Genomic DNA, 24,665 nt, shown 5'->3' with positions numbered 1-24,665 from the left:
CCCTTACTTTTCTTTGGGTTATTTGGGGTTCTTTTGCTACAGCAGGGAGAACAACCCAGGCTCTGGAGTGGGCCCCCCCTTGGAAGGCTGTGCACCCCCGTCCCCCCAGAAGTGACCCCATCTGCCTTAGGGGGGTGAAGGCACTGCAGCCTTCCTCTGCCCTTGATCTGAGCTTCACTTCTGGGCTGGGGACACCACTTTCTGTGTCTGTCCCAGCTTCCCCCCCCCAAGGGCTGTTTCAACCCCAGCAAGACGTGGAGCGGATCAGAACAAACATTTATTAGGAAACGAGAGAAACTGTACAACAACAGAACACTATCCTCATCCCACCTTTCCCTCCCCCCTTTCCTATATGAATGGCTCTAACCCTGCTCTTCTACACCACTGCTGCAGGGGGAGACCCTCTCTTTGTGGCTTTTTCTCATCAGGAAGCTGCTTCGCTCCTTTTTCCCCCTCTTTTCTGACTTGGCCTTCAGCTGGAGCTCATCACCCCGGGGCATTGCCAGCAGCATTTCTGACAGTGTCAGATCCTGTCGCGCCTCCTTGGGGCACATCCAAACGTGGTTGAGCTGCTCCGTGCTCAGCTTCATGCTGGAGGCTTCAGGGACGCTGTAGTCGCAAGAGAGAATCTCTTCGGGCAGTGAGAGTGAGCTCATGCTGTGAGAGGTGATGATCTCATCGAGGTCACAGAGATCCCCGAGGTCTTGGAGCACGGGGATGCTGCTGGGGAGGCCGTGGTTGATCCCCTGGGGCTCAGGATCAGATCCGCTCAGCATCTCAGGGGAGCAGTTGAAGAGCCTTGCAGCCTCCTCCAGCAGCACCTCTTCGGGCACATCTCTGTCTAGGCTCTCCAGGCTGTTCTCAGCCTCTTGGGGACTGGGGGCAGCAAAGATGCCTGCTGGGATGTTGCTGTGGAGGGGGACGGTGTCACCCGTGGGGATACCACTGCTGCCACCTGGGGCTGCCTCTGAGATGTTCAAGTGTTGGATCTGCCCCTCCAGCTGCTGGAAGGTGGGGACTGAGGGCACTACTGGGGCCACAGCTATGCCCTGCTCCTTGTAGGGCACGAATTGCTCCGGGGGGGCTGCGGGGGTCGCCGAGCTCTGCGGAGCCGCTCAGCCATTGCTGGGCATCCAAGGTTCTTCTTGTAGTTTTGCAATGGACCTGCCCTCAGCTCCCTTCCTCTGGGGGGTCACCCTGGTGCATCTTTGCCTTCCATCACTCTGGGGTGTGCTCTCCTAACTAGAAAAATCAAGAAACCCACCAAGAGCAAAGCAGAGCATCACACTCCATGTCATACCTGCGTGACTGATGGGCATAACCGGCTCTTCTCGTAGTGGTTGGGCTTCATGCAGGGCCTGCTCTTGTTCTGCCCCCGGGCTCATTTGCGCTCCATGGGCTCCTGCTCCCCATCCTCGGGCTCCCCTTGCCTCTCTCCGTCCTGGCCCTGTGCATCCAACCTCCCCCTCTTGGCAGGGGGCTTGCTCTGCTTGCTGACAGCCTCCTTCTCCTTCTCTTCCTCCTCCTCCTCACCACCCCCTCGGCTGCCGGGCTCCCCGTTGGCTCTCCGGTAGGCATGGAACCGCTCCTTGGAAGCAATGAACCTGCAGAAGAATCAAGAAGCTGTGAAGAGCTGCACTGCCAGCGCCACAGAGTGCCCCCACTCTCATCCCCTCCTCGACCTCATCCCCATTCCCAACTGTATCCCTGTACACAACCCCAATTAAATCCCTATCCCCATCCTCGATCCTATCTCCTTGACCTCATCCCTGTCCCCATCCTGAAACCCACCCTCATCCCTGTCCCCACCCCCTCCTCGATCTCATCTCCATTCCCAACTCTATCCTTGTCCCCTTCTATGACCCCATTCCCAACTAAATCCCATTCCCATCCCTGATCCCATCCCCTCCTCGAACTTCATCCTCATCCTTGTCCCCATCTCCTTCTCGACGTCATCCCTATTCCCAAATCTATCCCTGACCCCAATCCAAATTAAACCCCTATCCCCATCCTCGATCCTATCCCCCCTTGACCTCATCGTCATCCTCGTCCCCCATCCTCATCTTCATCCCCACCCCCTCCTCGACCTCATCTCCATTCCCAACTCCATCCCACTCCCAACCCCAGCTAAGTCCCCATCCCCATCCTTGATTCCATTCCTTTCTCAACCTCATCCTAATCCTCGAACCCGTCGTCATCCCAAACCCCTCATGTCCATGCCCAACTCCATCCCTGCCCCCCTCCCTGAGCCCATCCCCACTCCCAACCCCAAGCAAAGCCACTTCCCAATCTCCGATCCCATCCCCACCCCCATCCAGCCGCATCCCGGGACGCGGCCGCGCCGTCCCCGGTGCCCCCCTGTAGGCCGCAGCCCCTGAGCGAGGAGCACCAGCATCTCCCGCTCGCTCCCCCCAACGCAGCCCAGGCCCGGGGACGGCCCCGTGGGGCGGCCGATGTCGCAGGGATCGGGGGGAGCACACGTGAGCCCCCGGGCCCCGCACTCACCGCTCCCGGACCGGCGCCACTGCCGCCATTGCCGCCATTGCTGCCGCACGCGGCGATGACGTCACTCACGCGACGGGCCGGGGCGGCTAGAAAAGGGCGGGCTGAGAGCGGGCCCCCTCAGGGCGGCGGGAGGAGCAGGCCGAGGCGCTGTGGCTGTGCTGCAGCGCGGCGGTGTTGGGCTGCTCGCTTTGCCAGCCGGGAGCGCTTGTGCTGCTGCTGAGGACTCCGAAAGGCCGTGGGCTCCCTCAGCTCCGCCCTCTGTGCGGAGCGGGGCCGGAGCTGCCCGGGCTTCTCTTGGGAGCTGCCCCGTGGCCTCGTCGTGCCCTATGGGCTTTCTGGCTGTGGCTTCCCCACAGCTGTGGGCTGTTTGCATGGAGGCCCCACCGTGGCACCGTGGATCTGCGCTGCTTCCCCGACTTGCCACTCTGGAGCTCAGGACGGGGACCGTCCCTGCTGCTGCTCCTGCGACTGCCCGGAGTGCCGTCCGGGCCTCGTCTTTGCTCTGGGCGTTCAATTTGGGCCCGAAAGGTAAACTGCTGCGCTGAGCTCTCCGAGTGTGTGCCCGTGACCTTTCCGTCCTGTGTAGCTGCTGGATTTCCTATGCGTTTGCAGCACTTGTTACGGTCTCCTTCTGGCTCTGGGTCCGTTTGTGGCGTCCCCATCCCCGACTCTCTGCTCGGCGTCTTTTTTTCTTTAGGAACTCTTCTTTTCCTTCTTTTCTTGAGCAGAGCGTCTCTCTGTGGCCCACAGAGGCGCTGCTGCTGCCTGTGCTTCTGTTTTGGAGTGAGGATGCTCAGGGCAGGGCAGCACCCCGAGCTTTTGGGTGCCTGAGCCATCCTCGCTGCCCGTAATCGGGCTCTGTGCTCTGGTGATGGCCACTGGTTCTGCTGGGGTCCGGGATGTTGCTGGGACCCCGTCGCTCCTCCATGTCCTGGGGCTGGCGATGGGGACACCGAGAGCTCGAGCGTGGCAGAGTGGTGGCACTGTGGCCTGAAGGTGCTGTGTTGGCTGCATTGCTATGAAGTTGAGGAGCTCAGATGTGAAATGCTCAATAAAGAGAGGTGAAGTTTTCCGGCGCTTTCTGGCTGCGAAGGTGATGTTATTTTTCCTCTGGTACTGTGGCTTTATGTTGGGTGGACGAGGGGAGTGGGGTAGTGTCCTGCCAGCAGCTCCTTCCCTCCCTTACTTTTCTTTGGGTTATTTGGGGTTCTTTTGCTGCAGCAGGGAGAACAACCCAGGCTCTGGAGTGGGCCCCCCCTTGGAAGGCTCTGCACCCCTGTCCCCCCAGAAGTGACCCCATCTGCCTTAGGGGTGGGTTAATAATCTCAGAACCTCCTATTTGGCATAGAAAGTCCTTCAAGGGCAAATAATGATATGTATAATGGCAGGAAGCTTTTTTTACTCAGTGACAATTTGAAAAAAAAACCCACTAGCATGACTGTAAACAGGAAGCTTCTACTTTTAAGGTATTGAAAGGTATGAAAAACCACACAGCAAAACAGAAACACAACTAACAATCTAGCAGCGCTCTGGCAATAAAGATTCTTCAGAGAATGGGAAACTGTGAACATAAACTTCCCATTTCACAACTCTTCACCTTCTGTAAAATTACTTAGTTATTACCGTTTAAAGAGGAAAAAAACATGGAGCTTTTGAGAAGTCAAACGTTTCTTATTTTCAGAAGACAATGACAAAGTAAAGCAAGAAACAAAACTTGCAATTCATGAATTAGCAACAAATTCTGGAAAGCACTATTTGAGTTTACTAAATTAATACTCATCTGCGTCACGTACCACAAAAAGCAGGAACATGAAAAAGCAACAGCAGTATAGAACCTCATGTAGCGCAGTCTGTGTGCCATCATCACAAATGCAAATGTGAAACAACTTCAAGGCAGCTCAAGATGTTGTTTGTAAACCAGTCCATTGGTTGGTAAACCAATCCTCCTGCAGCATCTCACCGGGCACATCTCTGTCTAGGCTCTCCCTGCTGTTCTCGATCTCTTGGAGACGGGGCAGCAAAGGTGCCCACCGGGGTGTTGCTGTGGAGGGGGACGGTGTCACCCGTGGGGATACCACTGCTGCCACCCGGGGCTGCCTCTGAGATGTTCAAGTGCTGCATCTGCCCCTCCAGCTGCTGGGAGGTGTGGACTGAGGGCACCACTGGGGCCACAGCTATGCCCTGCTCCGTGTAGGGCACGAATTGCTCTGGGGGGGCTGCGGGGGTCACCCAGCTCTGCAGAGCTGCGCAGCCATTGCTGGGCATCCAAGGTTGGCCGGTGGGGTTGGCCGGTGGGGGCACGGCAGTGTTTGCCCACCGGAGGCGAAAGACACGGAGGTCGAAGTAGCATCCGCACGGGGCTCTCCACATCTCTGCGGGGATAGAGGGAAGTTGTGGGGGGAAGGGTCTTTGAAACCCCCTCCCCCGGAGAGCTCCCACTGCGGGTAGGGGCACGTCTAACCTGGTGGGAGAGCGTTGGCTGCGCCGGTTGCCATCGGTGTAAACCAGGTGCCCGGGGCTGCCAGCGGGGGCTGCTGCCTCGCAGGGGGCTGGCAGGGTTTGGCTGAGACTGGAAGAGATGGGGGAAACGGCGTCGATCCCCTCCCCAACCGCCAGGAGGAGCCCGGAGGGGGACGGAGAAGGGACGGCAGCGCCGGCGTGGGGCGAGCGGGGCCCCCCTGCTGCTCACCTGCGCTGTTGAGGAGCTCAGGATAGATGAGCTTCGGAGGTGCCAGGGAGAAGTACGAAGCACAGAAGTAAGCAGCAGAGAGCTGCGTCTGCTGCTCTTGAGCAGCGGCTCCAACTGCCAACGGTTGGGGTCTCCTGCCGGTGGTCGTTACTGGGGGTCCTCGTGCTCTGTCCCCGCCCACCACGTCCTCCTCACCTCCAATGAGCTTACAGGGTTAACCGCGAGGTGCAGTGACCTCACCGTGGTCGTTATAAGGTGGTAAGGGGTCAGAGCTCCCATCACTGCAGCCCAGGGGGGATTTCTGTGGCTGTGGAGAGAGCAATGTGTGCTGGGGCCATCCGTGCGCCCACCATAGGGACGTGTGAGCTTGGGGCTGCACGTGGAGCCCCGTTTGGGGTTCCCGTTGTGTTTGGGGCTGGTGGAGATGCTCTCTGCTGAGGCTCCGGCTCCGGATGCCTGACTCTCATGCCTGACTTTCATGATGCACTGCAGTGAGTTTTCGTGCAGTGTCACGCTGCCCTGGAGAGCTGCCCGGGGGCTGCACCGTGGGCCACCCATCCTCTCCCCCCCGTGTCCCTGCCCTTGAACCCACCGCCCTTAACCACATCTGCTCCCCACGTGCTCCCGGATCCGTCTCAAGCCAGGCCTGGCTGAAAAGCTGTGGCTTTTACGGGTAATTTTTGGACATCCCCTTCTGCATCCTTCTGTGCAGCCACGCTGTACCCACGGTGTATGGGAACTGTTGAATCACGGCCTGAACCACTGATGGATCACCTGAGCTGAGCACCGAGGCAGCCACAGGGCCACAGCTAAAGGTGATATACCTGTGTGATTGGAACGGGTGGAGCCTGGCTCCACATCTCCCAAACCCCATTTAAGGGCAGACCACCACCGGGGAAGGATCTCTTCTTGGAGATCCCTCCTGCGTGGCGTCCACGGCAAGCCTCTTTCATCCTGAAGCCGAGCCACCATCCTTTGCCGGCTGTCTGTGCACCATCTATATAAGCCTACTAAATATACCATCTTCCATACTGTTTTCACTGAGTACCATCCTTGGGGGTTATTTACCATACAGAAGGTGATGTTATTTTTCCTCTGGTACTGTGGCTTTATGTTGGGTGGACGAGGGGAGTGGGGTAGTGTCCTGCCAGCAGCTCCCTCCCTTACTTTTCTTTGGGTTATTTGGGGTTCTTTTGCTACAGCAGGGAGAACAACCCAGGCTCTGGAGTGGGCCCCCCCTTGGAAGGCTGTGCACCCCCGTCCCCCCAGAAGTGACCCCATCTGCCTTAGGGGGGTGAAGGCACTGCAGCCTTCCTCTGCCCTTGATCTGAGCTTCACTTCTGGGCTGGGGACACCACTTTCTGTGTCTGTCCCAGCTTCCCCCCCCCAAGGGCTGTTTCAACCCCAGCAAGACGTGGAGCGGATCAGAACAAACATTTATTAGGAAACGAGAGAAACTGTACAACAACAGAACACTATCCTCATCCCACCTTTCCCTCCCCCCTTTCCTATATGAATGGCTCTAACCCTGCTCTTCTACACCACTGCTGCAGGGGGAGACCCTCTCTTTGTGGCTTTTTCTCATCAGGAAGCTGCTTCGCTCCTTTTTCCCCCTCTTTTCTGACTTGGCCTTCGGCTGGAGCTCATCACCCCGGGGCATTGCCAGCAGCATTTCTGACAGTGTCAGATCCTGTCGCGCCTCCTTGGGGCACATCCAAACGTGGTTGAGCTGCTCCGTGCTCAGCTTCATGCTGGAGGCTTCAGGGACGCTGTAGTCGCAAGAGAGAATCTCTTCGGGCAGTGAGAGTGAGCTCATGCTGTGAGAGGTGATGATCTCATCGAGGTCACAGAGATCCCCGAGGTCTTGGAGCACGGGGATGCTGCTGGGGAGGCCGTGGTTGATCCCCTGGGGCTCAGGATCAGATCCGCTCAGCATCTCAGGGGAGCAGTTGAAGAGCCTTGCAGCCTCCTCCAGCAGCACCTCTTCGGGCACATCTCTGTCTAGGCTCTCCAGGCTGTTCTCAGCCTCTTGGGGACTGGGGGCAGCAAAGATGCCTGCTGGGATGTTGCTGTGGAGGGGGACGGTGTCACCCGTGGGGATACCACTGCTGCCACCTGGGGCTGCCTCTGAGATGTTCAAGTGTTGGATCTGCCCCTCCAGCTGCTGGAAGGTGGGGACTGAGGGCACTACTGGGGCCACAGCTATGCCCTGCTCCTTGTAGGGCACGAATTGCTCCGGGGAGGCTGCGGGGGTCGCCGAGCTCTGCGGAGCCGCTCAGCCATTGCTGGGCATCCAAGGTTCTTCTTGTAGTTTTGCAATGGACCTGCCCTCAGCTCCCTTCCTCTGGGGGGTCACCCTGGTGCATCTTTGCCTTCCATCACTCTGGGGTGTGCTCTCCTAACTAGAAAAATCAAGAAACCCACCAAGAGCAAAGCAGAGCATCACACTCCATGTCATACCTGCGTGACTGATGGGCATAACCGGCTCTTCTCGTAGTGGTTGGGCTTCATGCAGGGCCTGCTCTTGTTCTGCCCCCGGGCTCGTTTGCGCTCCATGGGCTCCTGCTCCCCATCCTCGGGCTCCCCTTGCCTCTCTCCGTCCTGGCCCTGTGCATCCAACCTCCCCCTCTTGGCAGGGGGCTTGCTCTGCTTGCTGACAGCCTCCTTCTCCTTCTCTTCCTCCTCCTCCTCACCACCCCCTCGGCTGCCGGGCTCCCCGTTGGCTCTCCGGTAGGCATGGAACCGCTCCTTGGAAGCAATGAACCTGCAGAAGAATCAAGAAGCTGTGAAGAGCTGCACTGCCAGCGCCACAGAGTGCCCCCACTCTCATCCCCTCCTCGACCTCATCCCCATTCCCAACTGTATCCCTGAACACAACCCCAATTAAATCCCTATCCCCATCCTCGATCCTATCTCCTTGACCTCATCCCTGTCCCCATCCTGAAACCCACCCTCATCTTCATCCCCACCCCCTCCTCGATCTCATCTCCATTCCCAACTCTATCCTTGTCCCCTTCTATGACCCCATTCCCAACTAAATCCCATTCCCATCCCTGATCCCATCCCCTCCTCGAACTTCATCCTCATCCTTGTCCCCATCTCCTTCTCGACGTCATCCCTATTCCCAAATCTATCCCTGACCCCAATCCAAATTAAACCCCTATCCCCATCCTCGATCCTATCCCCCCTTGACCTCATCGTCATCCTCGTCCCCCATCCTCATCTTCATCCCCACCCCCTCCTCGACCTCATCTCCATTCCCAACTCCATCCCACTCCCAACCCCAGCTAAGTCCCCATCCCCATCCTTGATTCCATTCCTTTCTCAACCTCATCCTAATCCTCGAACCCGTCGTCATCCCAAACCCCTCATGTCCATGCCCAACTCCATCCCTGCCCCCCTCCCTGAGCCCATCCCCACTCCCAACCCCAAGCAAAGCCACTTCCCAATCTCCGATCCCATCCCCACCCCCATCCAGCCGCATCCCGGGACGCGGCCGCGCCGTCCCCGGTGCCCCCCTGTAGGCCGCAGCCCCTGAGCGAGGAGCACCAGCATCTCCCGCTCGCTCCCCCCAACGCAGCCCAGGCCCGGGGACGGCCCCGTGGGGCGGCCGATGTCGCAGGGATCGGGGGGAGCACACGTGAGCCCCCGGGCCCCGCACTCACCGCTCCCGGACCGGCGCCACTGCCGCCATTGCCGCCATTGCTGCCGCACGCGGCGATGACGTCACTCACGCGACGGGCCGGGGCGGCTAGAAAAGGGCGGGCGGAGAGCGGGCCCCCTCAGGGCGGCGGGAGGAGCGGGCCGAGGCGCTGTGGCTGTGCTGCAGCGCGGCGGTGTTGGGCTGCTCGCTTTGCCAGCCGGGAGCGCTTGTGCTGCTGCTGAGGACTCCGAAAGGCCGTGGGCTCCCTCAGCTCCGCCCTCTGTGCGGAGCGGGGCCGGAGCTGCCCGGGCTTCTCTTGGGAGCTGCCCCGTGGCCTCGTCGTGCCCTATGGGCTTTCTGGCTGTGGCTTCCCCACAGCTGTGGGCTGTTTGCATGGAGGCCCCACCGTGGCACCGTGGATCTGCGCTGCTTCCCCGACTTGCCACTCTGGAGCTCAGGACGGGGACCGTCCCTGCTGCTGCTCCTGCGACTGCCCGGAGTGCCGTCCGGGCCTCGTCTTTGCTCTGGGCGTTCAATTTGGGCCCGAAAGGTAAACTGCTGCGCTGAGCTCTCCGAGTGTGTGCCCGTGACCTTTCCGTCCTGTGTAGCTGCTGGATTTCCTATGCGTTTGCAGCACTTGTTACGGTCTCCTTCTGGCTCTGTGTCCGTTTGTGGCGTCCCCATCCCCGACTCTCTGCTCGGCGTCTTTTTTTCTTTAGGAACTCTTCTTTTCCTTCTTTTCTTGAGCAGAGCGTCTCTCTGTGGCCCACAGAGGCGCTGCTGCTGCCTGTGCTTCTGTTTTGGAGTGAGGATGCTCAGGGCAGGGCAGCACCCCGAGCTTTTGGGTGCCTGAGCCATCCTCGCTGCCCGTAATCGGGCTCTGTGCTCTGGTGATGGCCACTGGTTCTGCTGGGGTCCGGGATGTTGCTGGGACCCCGTCGCTCCTCCGTGTCCTGGGGCTGGCGATGGGGACACCGAGAGCTCGAGCGTGGCAGAGTGGTGGCACTGTGGCCTGAAGGTGCTGTGTTGGCTGCATTGCTATGAAGTTGAGGAGCTCAGATGTGAAATGCTCAATAAAGAGAGGTGAAGTTTTCCGGCGCTTTCTGGCTGCGAAGGTGATGTTATTTTTCCTCTGGTACTGTGGCTTTATGTTGGGTGGACGAGGGGAGTGGGGTAGTGTCCTGCCAGCAGCTCCTTCCCTCCCTTACTTTTCTTTGGGTTATTTGGGGTTCTTTTGCTGCAGCAGGGAGAACAACCCAGGCTCTGGAGTGGGCCCCCCCTTGGAAGGCTCTGCACCCCTGTCCCCCCAGAAGTGACCCCATCTGCCTTAGGGGTGGGTTAATAATCTCAGAACCTCCTATTTGGCATAGAAAGTCCTTCAAGGGCAAATAATGATATGTATAATGGCAGGAAGCTTTTTTTACTCAGTGACAATTTGAAAAAAAAACCCACTAGCATGACTGTAAACAGGAAGCTTCTACTTTTAAGGTATTGAAAGGTATGAAAAACCACACAGCAAAACAGAAACACAACTAACAATCTAGCAGCGCTCTGGCAATAAAGATTCTTCAGAGAATGGGAAACTGTGAACATAAACTTCCCATTTCACAACTCTTCACCTTCTGTAAAATTACTTAGTTATTACCGTTTAAAGAGGAAAAAAACATGGAGCTTTTGAGAAGTCAAACGTTTCTTATTTTCAGAAGACAATGACAAAGTAAAGCAAGAAACAAAACTTGCAATTCATGAATTAGCAACAAATTCTGGAAAGCACTATTTGAGTTTACTAAATTAATACTCATCTGCGTCACGTACCACAAAAAGCAGGAACATGAAAAAGCAACAGCAGTATAGAACCTCATGTAGCGCAGTCTGTGTGCCATCATCACAAATGCAAATGTGAAACAACTTCAAGGCAGCTCAAGATGTTGTTTGTAAACCAGTCCATTGGTTGGTAAACCAATCCTCCTGCAGCATCTCACCGGGCACATCTCTGTCTAGGCTCTCCCTGCTGTTCTCGATCTCTTGGAGACGGGGCAGCAAAGGTGCCCACCGGGGTGTTGCTGTGGAGGGGGACGGTGTCACCCGTGGGGATACCACTGCTGCCACCCGGGGCTGCCTCTGAGATGTTCAAGTGCTGCATCTGCCCCTCCAGCTGCTGGGAGGTGTGGACTGAGGGCACCACTGGGGCCACAGCTATGCCCTGCTCCGTGTAGGGCACGAATTGCTCTGGGGGGGCTGCGGGGGTCACCCAGCTCTGCAGAGCTGCGCAGCCATTGCTGGGCATCCAAGGTTGGCCGGTGGGGTTGGCCGGTGGGGGCACGGCAGTGTTTGCCCACCGGAGGCGAAAGACACGGAGGTCGAAGTAGCATCCGCACGGGGCTCTCCACATCTCTGCGGGGATAGAGGGAAGTTGTGGGGGGAAGGGTCTTTGAAACCCCCTCCCCCGGAGAGCTCCCACTGCGGGTAGGGGCACGTCTAACCTGGTGGGAGAGCGTTGGCTGCGCCGGTTGCCATCGGTGTAAACCAGGTGCCCGGGGCTGCCAGCGGGGGCTGCTGCCTCGCAGGGGGCTGGCAGGGTTTGGCTGAGACTGGAAGAGATGGGGGAAACGGCGTCGATCCCCTCCCCAACCGCCAGGAGGAGCCCGGAGGGGGACGGAGAAGGGACGGCAGCGCCGGCGTGGGGCGAGCGGGGCCCCCCTGCTGCTCACCTGCGCTGTTGAGGAGCTCAGGATAGATGAGCTTCGGAGGTGCCAGGGAGAAGTACGAAGCACAGAAGTAAGCAGCAGAGAGCTGCGTCTGCTGCTCTTGAGCAGCGGCTCCAACTGCCAACGGTTGGGGTCTCCTGCCGGTGGTCGTTACTGGGGGTCCTCGTGCTCTGTCCCCGCCCACCACGTCCTCCTCACCTCCAATGAGCTTACAGGGTTAACCGCGAGGTGCAGTGACCTCACCGTGGTCGTTATAAGGTGGTAAGGGGTCAGAGCTCCCATCACTGCAGCCCAGGGGGGATTTCTGTGGCTGTGGAGAGAGCAATGTGTGCTGGGGCCATCCGTGCGCCCACCATAGGGACGTGTGAGCTTGGGGCTGCACGTGGAGCCCCGTTTGGGGTTCCCGTTGTGTTTGGGGCTGGTGGAGATGCTCTCTGCTGAGGCTCCGGCTCCGGATGCCTGACTCTCATGCCTGACTTTCATGATGCACTGCAGTGAGTTTTCGTGCAGTGTCACGCTGCCCTGGAGAGCTGCCCGGGGGCTGCACCGTGGGCCACCCATCCTCTCCCCCCCGTGTCCCTGCCCTTGAACCCACCGCCCTTAACCACATCTGCTCCCCACGTGCTCCCGGATCCGTCTCAAGCCAGGCCTGGCTGAAAAGCTGTGGCTTTTACGGGTAATTTTTGGACATCCCCTTCTGCATCCTTCTGTGCAGCCACGCTGTACCCACGGTGTATGGGAACTGTTGAATCACGGCCTGAACCACTGATGGATCACCTGAGCTGAGCACCGAGGCAGCCACAGGGCCACAGCTAAAGGTGATATACCTGTGTGATTGGAACGGGTGGAGCCTGGCTCCACATCTCCCAAACCCCATTTAAGGGCAGACCACCACCGGGGAAGGATCTCTTCTTGGAGATCCCTCCTGCGTGGCGTCCACGGCAAGCCTCTTTCATCCTGAAGCCGAGCCACCATCCTTTGCCGGCTGTCTGTGCACCATCTATATAAGCCTACTAAATATACCATCTTCCATACTGTTTTCACTGAGTACCATCCTTGGGGGTTATTTACCATACAGAAGGTGATGTTATTTTTCCTCTGGTACTGTGGCTTTATGTTGGGTGGACGAGGGGAGTGGGGTAGTGTCCTGCCAGCAGCTCCCTCCCTTACTTTTCTTTGGGTTATTTGGGGTTCTTTTGCTACAGCAGGGAGAACAACCCAGGCTCTGGAGTGGGCCCCCCCTTGGAAGGCTGTGCACCCCCGTCCCCCCAGAAGTGACCCCATCTGCCTTAGGGGGGTGAAGGCACTGCAGCCTTCCTCTGCCCTTGATCTGAGCTTCACTTCTGGGCTGGGGACACCACTTTCTGTGTCTGTCCCAGCTTCCCCCCCCCAAGGGCTGTTTCAACCCCAGCAAGACGTGGAGCGGATCAGAACAAACATTTATTAGGAAACGAGAGAAACTGTACAACAACAGAACACTATCCTCATCCCACCTTTCCCTCCCCCCTTTCCTATATGAATGGCTCTAACCCTGCTCTTCTACACCACTGCTGCAGGGGGAGACCCTCTCTTTGTGGCTTTTTCTCATCAGGAAGCTGCTTCGCTCCTTTTTCCCCCTCTTTTCTGACTTGGCCTTCAGCTGGAGCTCATCACCCCGGGGCATTGCCAGCAGCATTTCTGACAGTGTCAGATCCTGTCGCGCCTCCTTGGGGCACATCCAAACGTGGTTGAGCTGCTCCGTGCTCAGCTTCATGCTGGAGGCTTCAGGGACGCTGTAGTCGCAAGAGAGAATCTCTTCGGGCAGTGAGAGTGAGCTCATGCTGTGAGAGGTGATGATCTCATCGAGGTCACAGAGATCCCCGAGGTCTTGGAGCACGGGGATGCTGCTGGGGAGGCCGTGGTTGATCCCCTGGGGCTCAGGATCAGATCCGCTCAGCATCTCAGGGGAGCAGTTGAAGAGCCTTGCAGCCTCCTCCAGCAGCACCTCTTCGGGCACATCTCTGTCTAGGCTCTCCAGGCTGTTCTCAGCCTCTTGGGGACTGGGGGCAGCAAAGATGCCTGCTGGGATGTTGCTGTGGAGGGGGACGGTGTCACCCGTGGGGATACCACTGCTGCCACCTGGGGCTGCCTCTGAGATGTTCAAGTGTTGGATCTGCCCCTCCAGCTGCTGGAAGGTGGGGACTGAGGGCACTACTGGGGCCACAGCTATGCCCTGGTCCTTGTAGGGCACGAATTGCTCCGGGGGGGCTGCGGGGGTCGCCGAGCTCTGCGGAGCCGCTCAGCCATTGCTGGGCATCCAAGGTTCTTCTTGTAGTTTTGCAATGGACCTGCCCTCAGCTCCCTTCCTCTGGGGGGTCACCCTGGTGCATCTTTGCCTTCCATCACTCTGGGGTGTGCTCTCCTAACTAGAAAAATCAAGAAACCCACCAAGAGCAAAGCAGAGCATCACACTCCATGTCATACCTGCGTGACTGATGGGCATAACCGGCTCTTCTCGTAGTGGTTGGGCTTCATGCAGGGCCTGCTCTTGTTCTGCCCCCGGGCTCGTTTGCGCTCCATGGGCTCCTGCTCCCCATCCTCGGGCTCCCCTTGCCTCTCTCCGTCCTGGCCCTGTGCATCCAACCTCCCCCTCTTGGCAGGGGGCTTGCTCTGCTTGCTGACAGCCTCCTTCTCCTTCTCTTCCTCCTCCTCCTCACCACCCCCTCGGCTGCCGGGCTCCCCGTTGGCTCTCCGGTAGGCATGGAACCGCTCCTTGGAAGCAATGAACCTGCAGAAGAATCAAGAAGCTGTGAAGAGCTGCACTGCCAGCGCCACAGAGTGCCCCCACTCTCATCCCCTCCTCGACCTCATCCCCATTCCCAACTGTATCCCTGAACACAACCCCAATTAAATCCCTATCCCCATCCTCCATCCTATCTCCTTGACCTCATCCCTGTCCCCATCCTGAAACCCACCCTCATCTTCATCCCCACCCCCTCCTCGATCTCATCTCCATTCCCAACTCTATCCTTGTCCCCTTCTATGACCCCATTCCCAACTAAATCCCATTCCCATCCCTGATCCCATCCCCTCCTCGAACTTCATCCTCATCCTTGTCCCCATCTCCTTCTCGACGTCATCCCTATTCCCAAATCTATCCCTGACCCCAATCCAAATTAAACCCCTATCCCCATCCTCGATCCTATCCCCCCTTGACCTCATCGTCATCCTCGTCCCCCATCCTCATCTTCATCCCCACCCCCTCCTCGACCTCATCTCCATTCCCAACTCCATCCCACTCCCAACCCCAGCTAAGTCCCCATCCCCATCCTTGATTCCATTCCTTTCTCAACCTCATCCTAATCCTCGAACCCGTCGTCATCCCAAACCCCTCATGTCCATGCCCAACTCCATCCCTGCCCCCCTCCCTGAGCCCATCCCCACTCCCAACCCCAAGCAAAGCCACTTCCCAATCTCCGATCCCATCCCCACCCCCATCCAGCCGCATCCCGGGACGCGGCCGCGCCGTCCCCGGTGCCCCCCTGTAGGCCGCAGCCCCTGAGCGAGGAGCACCAGCATCTCCCGCTCGCTCCCCCCAACGCAGCCCAGGCCCGGGGACGGCCCCGTGGGGCGGCCGATGTCGCAGGGATCGGGGGGAGCACACGTGAGCCCCCGGGCCCCGCACTCACCGCTCCCGGACCGGCGCCACTGCCGCCATTGCCGCCATTGCTGCCGCACGCGGCGATGACGTCACTCACGCGACGGGCCGGGGCGGCTAGAAAAGGGCGGGCGGAGAGCGGGCCCCCTCAGGGCGGCGGGAGGAGCGGGCCGAGGCGCTGTGGCTGTGCTGCAGCGCGGCGGTGTTGGGCTGCTCGCTTTGCCAGCCGGGAGCGCTTGTGCTGCTGCTGAGGACTCCGAAAGGCCGTGGGCTCCCTCAGCTCCGCCCTCTGTGCGGAGCGGGGCCGGAGCTGCCCGGGCTTCTCTTGGGAGCTGCCCCGTGGCCTCGTCGTGCCCTATGGGCTTTCTGGCTGTGGCTTCCCCACAGCTGTGGGCTGTTTGCATGGAGGCCCCACCGTGGCACCGTGGATCTGCGCTGCTTCCCCGACTTGCCACTCTGGAGCTCAGGACGGGGACCGTCCCTGCTGCTGCTCCTGCGACTGCCCGGAGTGCCGTCCGGGCCTCGTCTTTGCTCTGGGCGTTCAATTTGGGCCCGAAAGGTAAACTGCTGCGCTGAGCTCTCCGAGTGTGTGCCCGTGACCTTTCCGTCCTGTGTAGCTGCTGGATTTCCTATGCGTTTGCAGCACTTGTTACGGTCTCCTTCTGGCTCTGGGTCCGTTTGTGGCGTCCCCATCCCCGACTCTCTGCTCGGCGTCTTTTTTTCTTTAGGAACTCTTCTTTTCCTTCTTTTCTTGAGCAGAGCGTCTCTCTGTGGCCCACAGAGGCGCTGCTGCTGCCTGTGCTTCTGTTTTGGAGTGAGGATGCTCAGGGCAGGGCAGCACCCCGAGCTTTTGGGTGCCTGAGCCATCCTCGCTGCCCGTAATCGGGCTCTGTGCTCTGGTGATGGCCACTGGTTCTGCTGGGGTCCGGGATGTTGCTGGGACCCCGTCGCTCCTCCATGTCCTGGGGCTGGCGATGGGGACACCGAGAGCTCGAGCGTGGCAGAGTGGTGGCACTGTGGCCTGAAGGTGCTGTGTTGGCTGCATTGCTATGAAGTTGAGGAGCTCAGATGTGAAATGCTCAATAAAGAGAGGTGAAGTTTTCCGGCGCTTTCTGGCTGCGAAGGTGATGTTATTTTTCCTCTGGTACTGTGGCTTTATGTTGGGTGGACGAGGGGAGTGGGGTAGTGTCCTGCCAGCAGCTCCTTCCCTCCCTTACTTTTCTTTGGGTTATTTGGGGTTCTTTTGCTGCAGCAGGGAGAACAACCCAGGCTCTGGAGTGGGCCCCCCCTTGGAAGGCTCTGCACCCCTGTCCCCCCAGAAGTGACCCCATCTGCCTTAGGGGTGGGTTAATAATCTCAGAACCTCCTATTTGGCATAGAAAGTCCTTCAAGGGCAAATAATGATATGTATAATGGCAGGAAGCTTTTTTTACTCAGTGACAATTTGAAAAAAAAACCCACTAGCATGACTGTAAACAGGAAGCTTCTACTTTTAAGGTATTGAAAGGTATGAAAAACCACACAGCAAAACAGAAACACAACTAACAATCTAGCAGCGCTCTGGCAATAAAGATTCTTCAGAGAATGGGAAACTGTGAACATAAACTTCCCATTTCACAACTCTTCACCTTCTGTAAAATTACTTAGTTATTACCGTTTAAAGAGGAAAAAAACATGGAGCTTTTGAGAAGTCAAACGTTTCTTATTTTCAGAAGACAATGACAAAGTAAAGCAAGAAACAAAACTTGCAATTCATGAATTAGCAACAAATTCTGGAAAGCACTATTTGAGTTTACTAAATTAATACTCATCTGCGTCACGTACCACAAAAAGCAGGAACATGAAAAAGCAACAGCAGTATAGAACCTCATGTAGCGCAGTCTGTGTGCCATCATCACAAATGCAAATGTGAAACAACTTCAAGGCAGCTCAAGATGTTGTTTGTAAACCAGTCCATTGGTTGGTAAACCAATCCTCCTGCAGCATCTCACCGGGCACATCTCTGTCTAGGCTCTCCCTGCTGTTCTCGATCTCTTGGAGACGGGGCAGCAAAGGTGCCCACCGGGGTGTTGCTGTGGAGGGGGACGGTGTCACCCGTGGGGATACCACTGCTGCCACCCGGGGCTGCCTCTGAGATGTTCAAGTGCTGCATCTGCCCCTCCAGCTGCTGGGAGGTGTGGACTGAGGGCACCACTGGGGCCACAGCTATGCCCTGCTCCGTGTAGGGCACGAATTGCTCTGGGGGGGCTGCGGGGGTCACCCAGCTCTGCAGAGCTGCGCAGCCATTGCTGGGCATCCAAGGTTGGCCGGTGGGGTTGGCCGGTGGGGGCACGGCAGTGTTTGCCCACCGGAGGCGAAAGACACGGAGGTCGAAGTAGCATCCGCACGGGGCTCTCCACATCTCTGCGGGGATAGAGGGAAGTTGTGGGGGGAAGGGTCTTTGAAACCCCCTCCCCCGGAGAGCTCCCACTGCGGGTAGGGGCACGTCTAACCTGGTGGGAGAGCGTTGGCTGCGCCGGTTGCCATCGGTGTAAACCAGGTGCCCGGGGCTGCCAGCGGGGGCTGCTGCCTCGCAGGGGGCTGGCAGGGTTTGGCTGAGACTGGAAGAGATGGGGGAAACGGCGTCGATCCCCTCCCCAACCGCCAGGAGGAGCCCGGAGGGGGACGGAGAAGGGACGGCAGCGCCGGCGTGGGGCGAGCGGGGCCCCCCTGCTGCTCACCTGCGCTGTTGAGGAGCTCAGGATAGATGAGCTTCGGAGGTGCCAGGGAGAAGTACGAAGCACAGAAGTAAGCAGCAGAGAGCTGCGTCTGCTGCTCTTGAGCAGCGGCTCCAACTGCCAACGGTTGGGGTCTCCTGCCGGTGGTCGTTACTGGGGGTCCTCGTGCTCTGTCCCCGCCCACCACGTCCTCCTCACCTCCAATGAGCTTACAGGGTTAACCGCGAGGTGCAGTGACCTCACCGTGGTCGTTATAAGGTGGTAAGGGGTCAGAGCTCCCATCACTGCAGCCCAGGGGGGATTTCTGTGGCTGTGGAGAGAGCAATGTGTGCTGGGGCCATCCGTGCGCCCACCATAGGGACGTGTGAGCTTGGGGCTGCACGTGGAGCCCCGTTTGGGGTTCCCGTTGTGTTTGGGGCTGGTGGAGATGCTCTCTGCTGAGGCTCCGGCTCCGGATGCCTGACTCTCATGCCTGACTTTCATGATGCACTGCAGTGAGTTTTCGTGCAGTGTCACGCTGCCCTGGAGAGCTGCCCGGGGGCTGCACCGTGGGCCACCCATCCTCTCCCCCCCGTGTCCCTGCCCTTGAACCCACCGCCCTTAACCACATCTGCTCCCCACGTGCTCCCGGATCCGTCTCAAGCCAGGCCTGGCTGAAAAGCTGTGGCTTTTACGGGTAATTTTTGGACATCCCCTTCTGCATCCTTCTGTGCAGCCACGCTGTACCCACGGTGTATGGGAAGTGTTGAATCACGGCCTGAACCACTGATGGATCACCTGAGCTGAGCACCGAGGCAGCCACAGGGCCACAGCTAAAGGTGATATACCTGTGTGATTGGAACGGGTGGAGCCTGGCTCCACATCTCCCAAACCCCATTTAAGGGCAGACCACCACCGGGGAAGGATCTCTTCTTGGAGATCCCTCCTGCGTGGCGTCCACGGCAAGCCTCTTTCATCCTGAAGCCGAGCCACCATCCTTTGCCGGCTGTCTGTGCACCATCTATATAAGCCTACTAAATATACCATCTTCCATACTGTTTTCACTGAGTACCATCCTTGGGGGTTATTTACCATACAGAAGGTGATGTTATTTTTCCTCTGGTACTGTGGCTTTATGTTGGGTGGACGAGGGGAGTGGGGTAGTGTCCTGCCAGCAGCTCCCTCCCTTACTTTTCTTTGGGTTATTTGGGGTTCTTTTGCTACAGCAGGGAGAACAACCCAGGCTCTGGAGTGGGCCCCCCCTTGGAAGGCTGTGCACCCCCGTCCCCCCAGAAGTGACCCCATCTGCCTTAGGGGGGTGAAGGCACTGCAGCCTTCCTCTGCCCTTGATCTGAGCTTCACTTCTGGGCTGGGGACACCACTTTCTGTGTCTGTCCCAGCTTCCCCCCCCCAAGGGCTGTTTCAACCCCAGCAAGACGTGGAGCGGATCAGAACAAACATTTATTAGGAAACGAGAGAAACTGTACAACAACAGAACACTATCCTCATCCCACCTTTCCCTCCCCCCTTTCCTATATGAATGGCTCTAACCCTGCTCTTCTACACCACTGCTGCAGGGGGAGACCCTCTCTTTGTGGCTTTTTCTCATCAGGAAGCTGCTTCGCTCCTTTTTCCCCCTCTTTTCTGACTTGGCCTTCAGCTGGAGCTCATCACCCCGGGGCATTGCCAGCAGCATTTCTGACAGTGTCAGATCCTGTCGCGCCTCCTTGGGGCACATCCAAACGTGGTTGAGCTGCTCCGTGCTCAGCTTCATGCTGGAGGCTTCAGGGACGCTGTAGTCGCAAGAGAGAATCTCTTCGGGCAGTGAGAGTGAGCTCATGCTGTGAGAGGTGATGATCTCATCGAGGTCACAGAGATCCCCGAGGTCTTGGAGCACGGGGATGCTGCTGGGGAGGCCGTGGTTGATCCCCTGGGGCTCAGGATCAGATCCGCTCAGCATCTCAGGGGAGCAGTTGAAGAGCCTTGCAGCCTCCTCCAGCAGCACCTCTTCGGGCACATCTCTGTCTAGGCTCTCCAGGCTGTTCTCAGCCTCTTGGGGACTGGGGGCAGCAAAGATGCCTGCTGGGATGTTGCTGTGGAGGGGGACGGTGTCACCCGTGGGGATACCACTGCTGCCACCTGGGGCTGCCTCTGAGATGTTCAAGTGTTGGATCTGCCCCTCCAGCTGCTGGAAGGTGGGGACTGAGGGCACTACTGGGGCCACAGCTATGCCCTGCTCCTTGTAGGGCACGAATTGCTCCGGGGGGGCTGCGGGGGTCGCCGAGCTCTGCGGAGCCGCTCAGCCATTGCTGGGCATCCAAGGTTCTTCTTGTAGTTTTGCAATGGACCTGCCCTCAGCTCCCTTCCTCTGGGGGGTCACCCTGGTGCATCTTTGCCTTCCATCACTCTGGGGTGTGCTCTCCTAACTAGAAAAATCAAGAAACCCACCAAGAGCAAAGCAGAGCATCACACTCCATGTCATACCTGCGTGACTGATGGGCATAACCGGCTCTTCTCGTAGTGGTTGGGCTTCATGCAGGGCCTGCTCTTGTTCTGCCCCCGGGCTCGTTTGCGCTCCATGGGCTCCTGCTCCCCATCCTCGGGCTCCCCTTGCCTCTCTCCGTCCTGGCCCTGTGCATCCAACCTCCCCCTCTTGGCAGGGGGCTTGCTCTGCTTGCTGACAGCCTCCTTCTCCTTCTCTTCCTCCTCCTCCTCACCACCCCCTCGGCTGCCGGGCTCCCCGTTGGCTCTCCGGTAGGCATGGAACCGCTCCTTGGAAGCAATGAACCTGCAGAAGAATCAAGAAGCTGTGAAGAGCTGCACTGCCAGCGCCACAGAGTGCCCCCACTCTCATCCCCTCCTCGACCTCATCCCCATTCCCAACTGTATCCCTGTACACAACCCCAATTAAATCCCTATCCCCATCCTCGATCCTATCTCCTTGACCTCATCCCTGTCCCCATCCTGAAACCCACCCTCATCCCTGTCCCCACCCCCTCCTCGATCTCATCTCCATTCCCAACTCTATCCTTGTCCCCTTCTATGACCCCATTCCCAACTAAATCCCATTCCCATCCCTGATCCCATCCCCTCCTCGAACTTCATCCTCATCCTTGTCCCCATCTCCTTCTCGACGTCATCCCTATTCCCAAATCTATCCCTGACCCCAATCCAAATTAAACCCCTATCCCCATCCTCGATCCTATCCCCCCTTGACCTCATCGTCATCCTCGTCCCCCATCCTCATCTTCATCCCCACCCCCTCCTCGACCTCATCTCCATTCCCAACTCCATCCCACTCCCAACCCCAGCTAAGTCCCCATCCCCATCCTTGATTCCATTCCTTTCTCAACCTCATCCTAATCCTCGAACCCGTCGTCATCCCAAACCCCTCATGTCCATGCCCAACTCCATCCCTGCCCCCCTCCCTGAGCCCATCCCCACTCCCAACCCCAAGCAAAGCCACTTCCCAATCTCCGATCCCATCCCCACCCCCATCCAGCCGCATCCCGGGACGCGGCCGCGCCGTCCCCGGTGCCCCCCTGTAGGCCGCAGCCCCTGAGCGAGGAGCACCAGCATCTCCCGCTCGCTCCCCCCAACGCAGCCCAGGCCCGGGGACGGCCCCGTGGGGCGGCCGATGTCGCAGGGATCGGGGGGAGCACACGTGAGCCCCCGGGCCCCGCACTCACCGCTCCCGGACCGGCGCCACTGCCGCCATTGCCGCCATTGCTGCCGCACGCGGCGATGACGTCACTCACGCGACGGGCCGGGGCGGCTAGAAAAGGGCGGGCGGAGAGCGGGCCCCCTCAGGGCGGCGGGAGGAGCGGGCCGAGGCGCTGTGGCTGTGCTGCAGCGCGGCGGTGTTGGGCTGCTCGCTTTGCCAGCCGGGAGCGCTTGTGCTGCTGCTGAGGACTCCGAAAGGCCGTGGGCTCCCTCAGCTCCGCCCTCTGTGCGGAGCGGGGCCGGAGCTGCCCGGGCTTCTCTTGGGAGCTGCCCCGTGGCCTCGTCGTGCCCTATGGGCTTTCTGGCTGTGGCTTCCCCACAGCTGTGGGCTGTTTGCATGGAGGCCCCACCGTGGCACCGTGGATCTGCGCTGCTTCCCCGACTTGCCACTCTGGAGCTCAGGACGGGGACCGTCCCTGCTGCTGCTCCTGCGACTGCCCGGAGTGCCGTCCGGGCCTCGTCTTTGCTCTGGGCGTTCAATTTGGGCCCGAAAGGTAAACTGCTGCGCTGAGCTCTCCGAGTGTGTGCCCGTGACCTTTCCGTCCTGTGTAGCTGCTGGATTTCCTATGCGTTTGCAGCACTTGTTACGGTCTCCTTCTGGCTCTGGGTCCGTTTGTGGCGTCCCCATCCCCGACTCTCTGCTCGGCGTCTTTTTTTCTTTAGGAACTCTTCTTTTCCTTCTTTTCTTGAGCAGAGCGTCTCTCTGTGGCCCACAGAGGCGCTGCTGCTGCCTGTGCTTCTGTTTTGGAGTGAGGATGCTCAGGGCAGGGCAGCACCCCGAGCTTTTGGGTGCCTGAGCCATCCTCGCTGCCCGTAATCGGGCTCTGTGCTCTGGTGATGGCCACTGGTTCTGCTGGGGTCCGGGATGTTGCTGGGACCCCGTCGCTCCTCCATGTCCTGGGGCTGGCGATGGGGACACCGAGAGCTCGAGCGTGGCAGAGTGGTGGCACTGTGGCCTGAAGGTGCTGTGTTGGCTGCATTGCTATGAAGTTGAGGAGCTCAGATGTGAAATGCTCAATAAAGAGAGGTGAAGTTTTCCGGCGCTTTCTGGCTGCGAAGGTGATGTTATTTTTCCTCTGGTACTGTGGCTTTATGTTGGGTGGACGAGGGGAGTGGGGTAGTGTCCTGCCAGCAGCTCCTTCCCTCCCTTACTTTTCTTTGGGTTATTTGGGGTTCTTTTGCTGCAGCAGGGAGAACAACCCAGGCTCTGGAGTGGGCCCCCCCTTGGAAGGCTCTGCACCCCTGTCCCCCCAGAAGTGACCCCATCTGCCTTAGGGGTGGGTTAATAATCTCAGAACCTCCTATTTGGCATAGAAAGTCCTTCAAGGGCAAATAATGATATGTATAATGGCAGGAAGCTTTTTTTACTCAGTGACAATTTGAAAAAAAAACCCACTAGCATGACTGTAAACAGGAAGCTTCTACTTTTAAGGTATTGAAAGGTATGAAAAACCACACAGCAAAACAGAAACACAACTAACAATCTAGCAGCGCTCTGGCAATAAAGATTCTTCAGAGAATGGGAAACTGTGAACATAAACTTCCCATTTCACAACTCTTCACCTTCTGTAAAATTACTTAGTTATTACCGTTTAAAGAGGAAAAAAACATGGAGCTTTTGAGAAGTCAAACGTTTCTTATTTTCAGAAGACAATGACAAAGTAAAGCAAGAAACAAAACTTGCAATTCATGAATTAGCAACAAATTCTGGAAAGCACTATTTGAGTTTACTAAATTAATACTCATCTGCGTCACGTACCACAAAAAGCAGGAACATGAAAAAGCAACAGCAGTATAGAACCTCATGTAGCGCAGTCTGTGTGCCATCATCACAAATGCAAATGTGAAACAACTTCAAGGCAGCTCAAGATGTTGTTTGTAAACCAGTCCATTGGTTGGTAAACCAATCCTCCTGCAGCATCTCACCGGGCAGATCTCTGTCTAGGCTCTCCCTGCTGTTCTCGATCTCTTGGAGACGGGGCAGCAAAGGTGCCCACTGGGGTGTTGCTGTGGAGGGGGACGGTGTCACCCGTGGGGATAGCACTGCTGCCACCCGGGGCTGCCTCTGAGATGTTCAAGTGCTGCATCTGCCCCTCCAGCTGCTGGGAGGTGTGGACTGAGGGCACCACTGGGGCCACAGCTATGCCCTGCTCCGTGTAGGGCACGAATTGCTCTGGGGGGGCTGCGGGGGTCACCCAGCTCTGCAGAGCTGCGCAGCCATTGCTGGGCATCCAAGGTTGGCCGGTGGGGTTGGCCGGTGGGGGCACGGCAGTGTTTGCCCACCGGAGGCGAAAGACACGGAGGTCGAAGTAGCATCCGCACGGGGCTCTCCACATCTCTGCGGGGATAGAGGGAAGTTGTGGGGGGAAGGGTCTTTGAAACCCCCTCCCCCGGAGAGCTCCCACTGCGGGTAGGGGCACGTCTAACCTGGTGGGAGAGCGTTGGCTGCGCCGGTTGCCATCGGTGTAAACCAGGTGCCCGGGGCTGCCAGCGGGGGCTGCTGCCTCGCAGGGGGCTGGCAGGGTTTGGCTGAGACTGGAAGAGATGGGGGAAACGGCGTCGATCCCCTCCCCAACCGCCAGGAGGAGCCCGGAGGGGGACGGAGAAGGGACGGCAGCGCCGGCGTGGGGCGAGCGGGGCCCCCCTGCTGCTCACCTGCGCTGTTGAGGAGCTCAGGATAGATGAGCTTCGGAGGTGCCAGGGAGAAGTACGAAGCACAGAAGTAAGCAGCAGAGAGCTGCGTCTGCTGCTCTTGAGCAGCGGCTCCAACTGCCAACGGTTGGGGTCTCCTGCCGGTGGTCGTTACTGGGGGTCCTCGTGCTCTGTCCCCGCCCACCACGTCCTCCTCACCTCCAATGAGCTTACAGGGTTAACCGCGAGGTGCAGTGACCTCACCGTGGTCGTTATAAGGTGGTAAGGGGTCAGAGCTCCCATCACTGCAGCCCAGGGGGGATTTCTGTGGCTGTGGAGAGAGCAATGTGTGCTGGGGCCATCCGTGCGCCCACCATAGGGACGTGTGAGCTTGGGGCTGCACGTGGAGCCCCGTTTGGGGTTCCCGTTGTGT

At 58.4% G+C, this 24,665-nt stretch overlaps 1 protein-coding gene across 1 annotated transcript in view; it reads right to left on the bottom strand.

The window, feature by feature from the left end:
• Window positions 1-23,937, bottom strand: part of LOC136055537 (uncharacterized) — a 31,684-nt gene extending 7,747 nt beyond the window's left edge. The window contains exons 1-15 of the mRNA XM_065747331.1: window positions 23,857-23,937; window positions 23,631-23,664; window positions 19,464-20,176; window positions 18,143-18,209; window positions 17,675-17,782; window positions 17,413-17,585; window positions 13,110-13,781; window positions 11,789-11,855; window positions 11,321-11,428; window positions 11,059-11,231; window positions 6,756-7,427; window positions 5,435-5,501; window positions 4,967-5,074; window positions 4,705-4,877; window positions 402-1,073 (exon numbers count right to left, since the gene is read on the bottom strand). Coding sequence (XP_065603403.1) covers window positions 402-1,073; window positions 4,705-4,877; window positions 4,967-5,074; window positions 5,435-5,501; window positions 6,756-7,427; window positions 11,059-11,231; window positions 11,321-11,428; window positions 11,789-11,855; window positions 13,110-13,781; window positions 17,413-17,585; window positions 17,675-17,782; window positions 18,143-18,209; window positions 19,464-20,176; window positions 23,631-23,664; window positions 23,857-23,937 — 3,888 coding nt within the window. The remainder of the gene's footprint in view (window positions 1-401; window positions 1,074-4,704; window positions 4,878-4,966; window positions 5,075-5,434; window positions 5,502-6,755; window positions 7,428-11,058; window positions 11,232-11,320; window positions 11,429-11,788; window positions 11,856-13,109; window positions 13,782-17,412; window positions 17,586-17,674; window positions 17,783-18,142; window positions 18,210-19,463; window positions 20,177-23,630; window positions 23,665-23,856) is intronic.
• Window positions 23,938-24,665: the final 728 nt, after the last annotated feature.

This window comes from Cyrtonyx montezumae, unplaced genomic scaffold, assembly GCF_038088225.1.
Source record: "Cyrtonyx montezumae isolate F1298 unplaced genomic scaffold, pur_monq_1.0 scaffold_44, whole genome shotgun sequence".
In the NCBI taxonomy this organism is placed as follows: domain Eukaryota; kingdom Metazoa; phylum Chordata; class Aves; order Galliformes; family Odontophoridae; genus Cyrtonyx; species Cyrtonyx montezumae.
The sequence above is the reverse complement of the archived record's forward strand: the minus strand, read 5'-3'. Positions and strand labels throughout refer to the sequence as shown.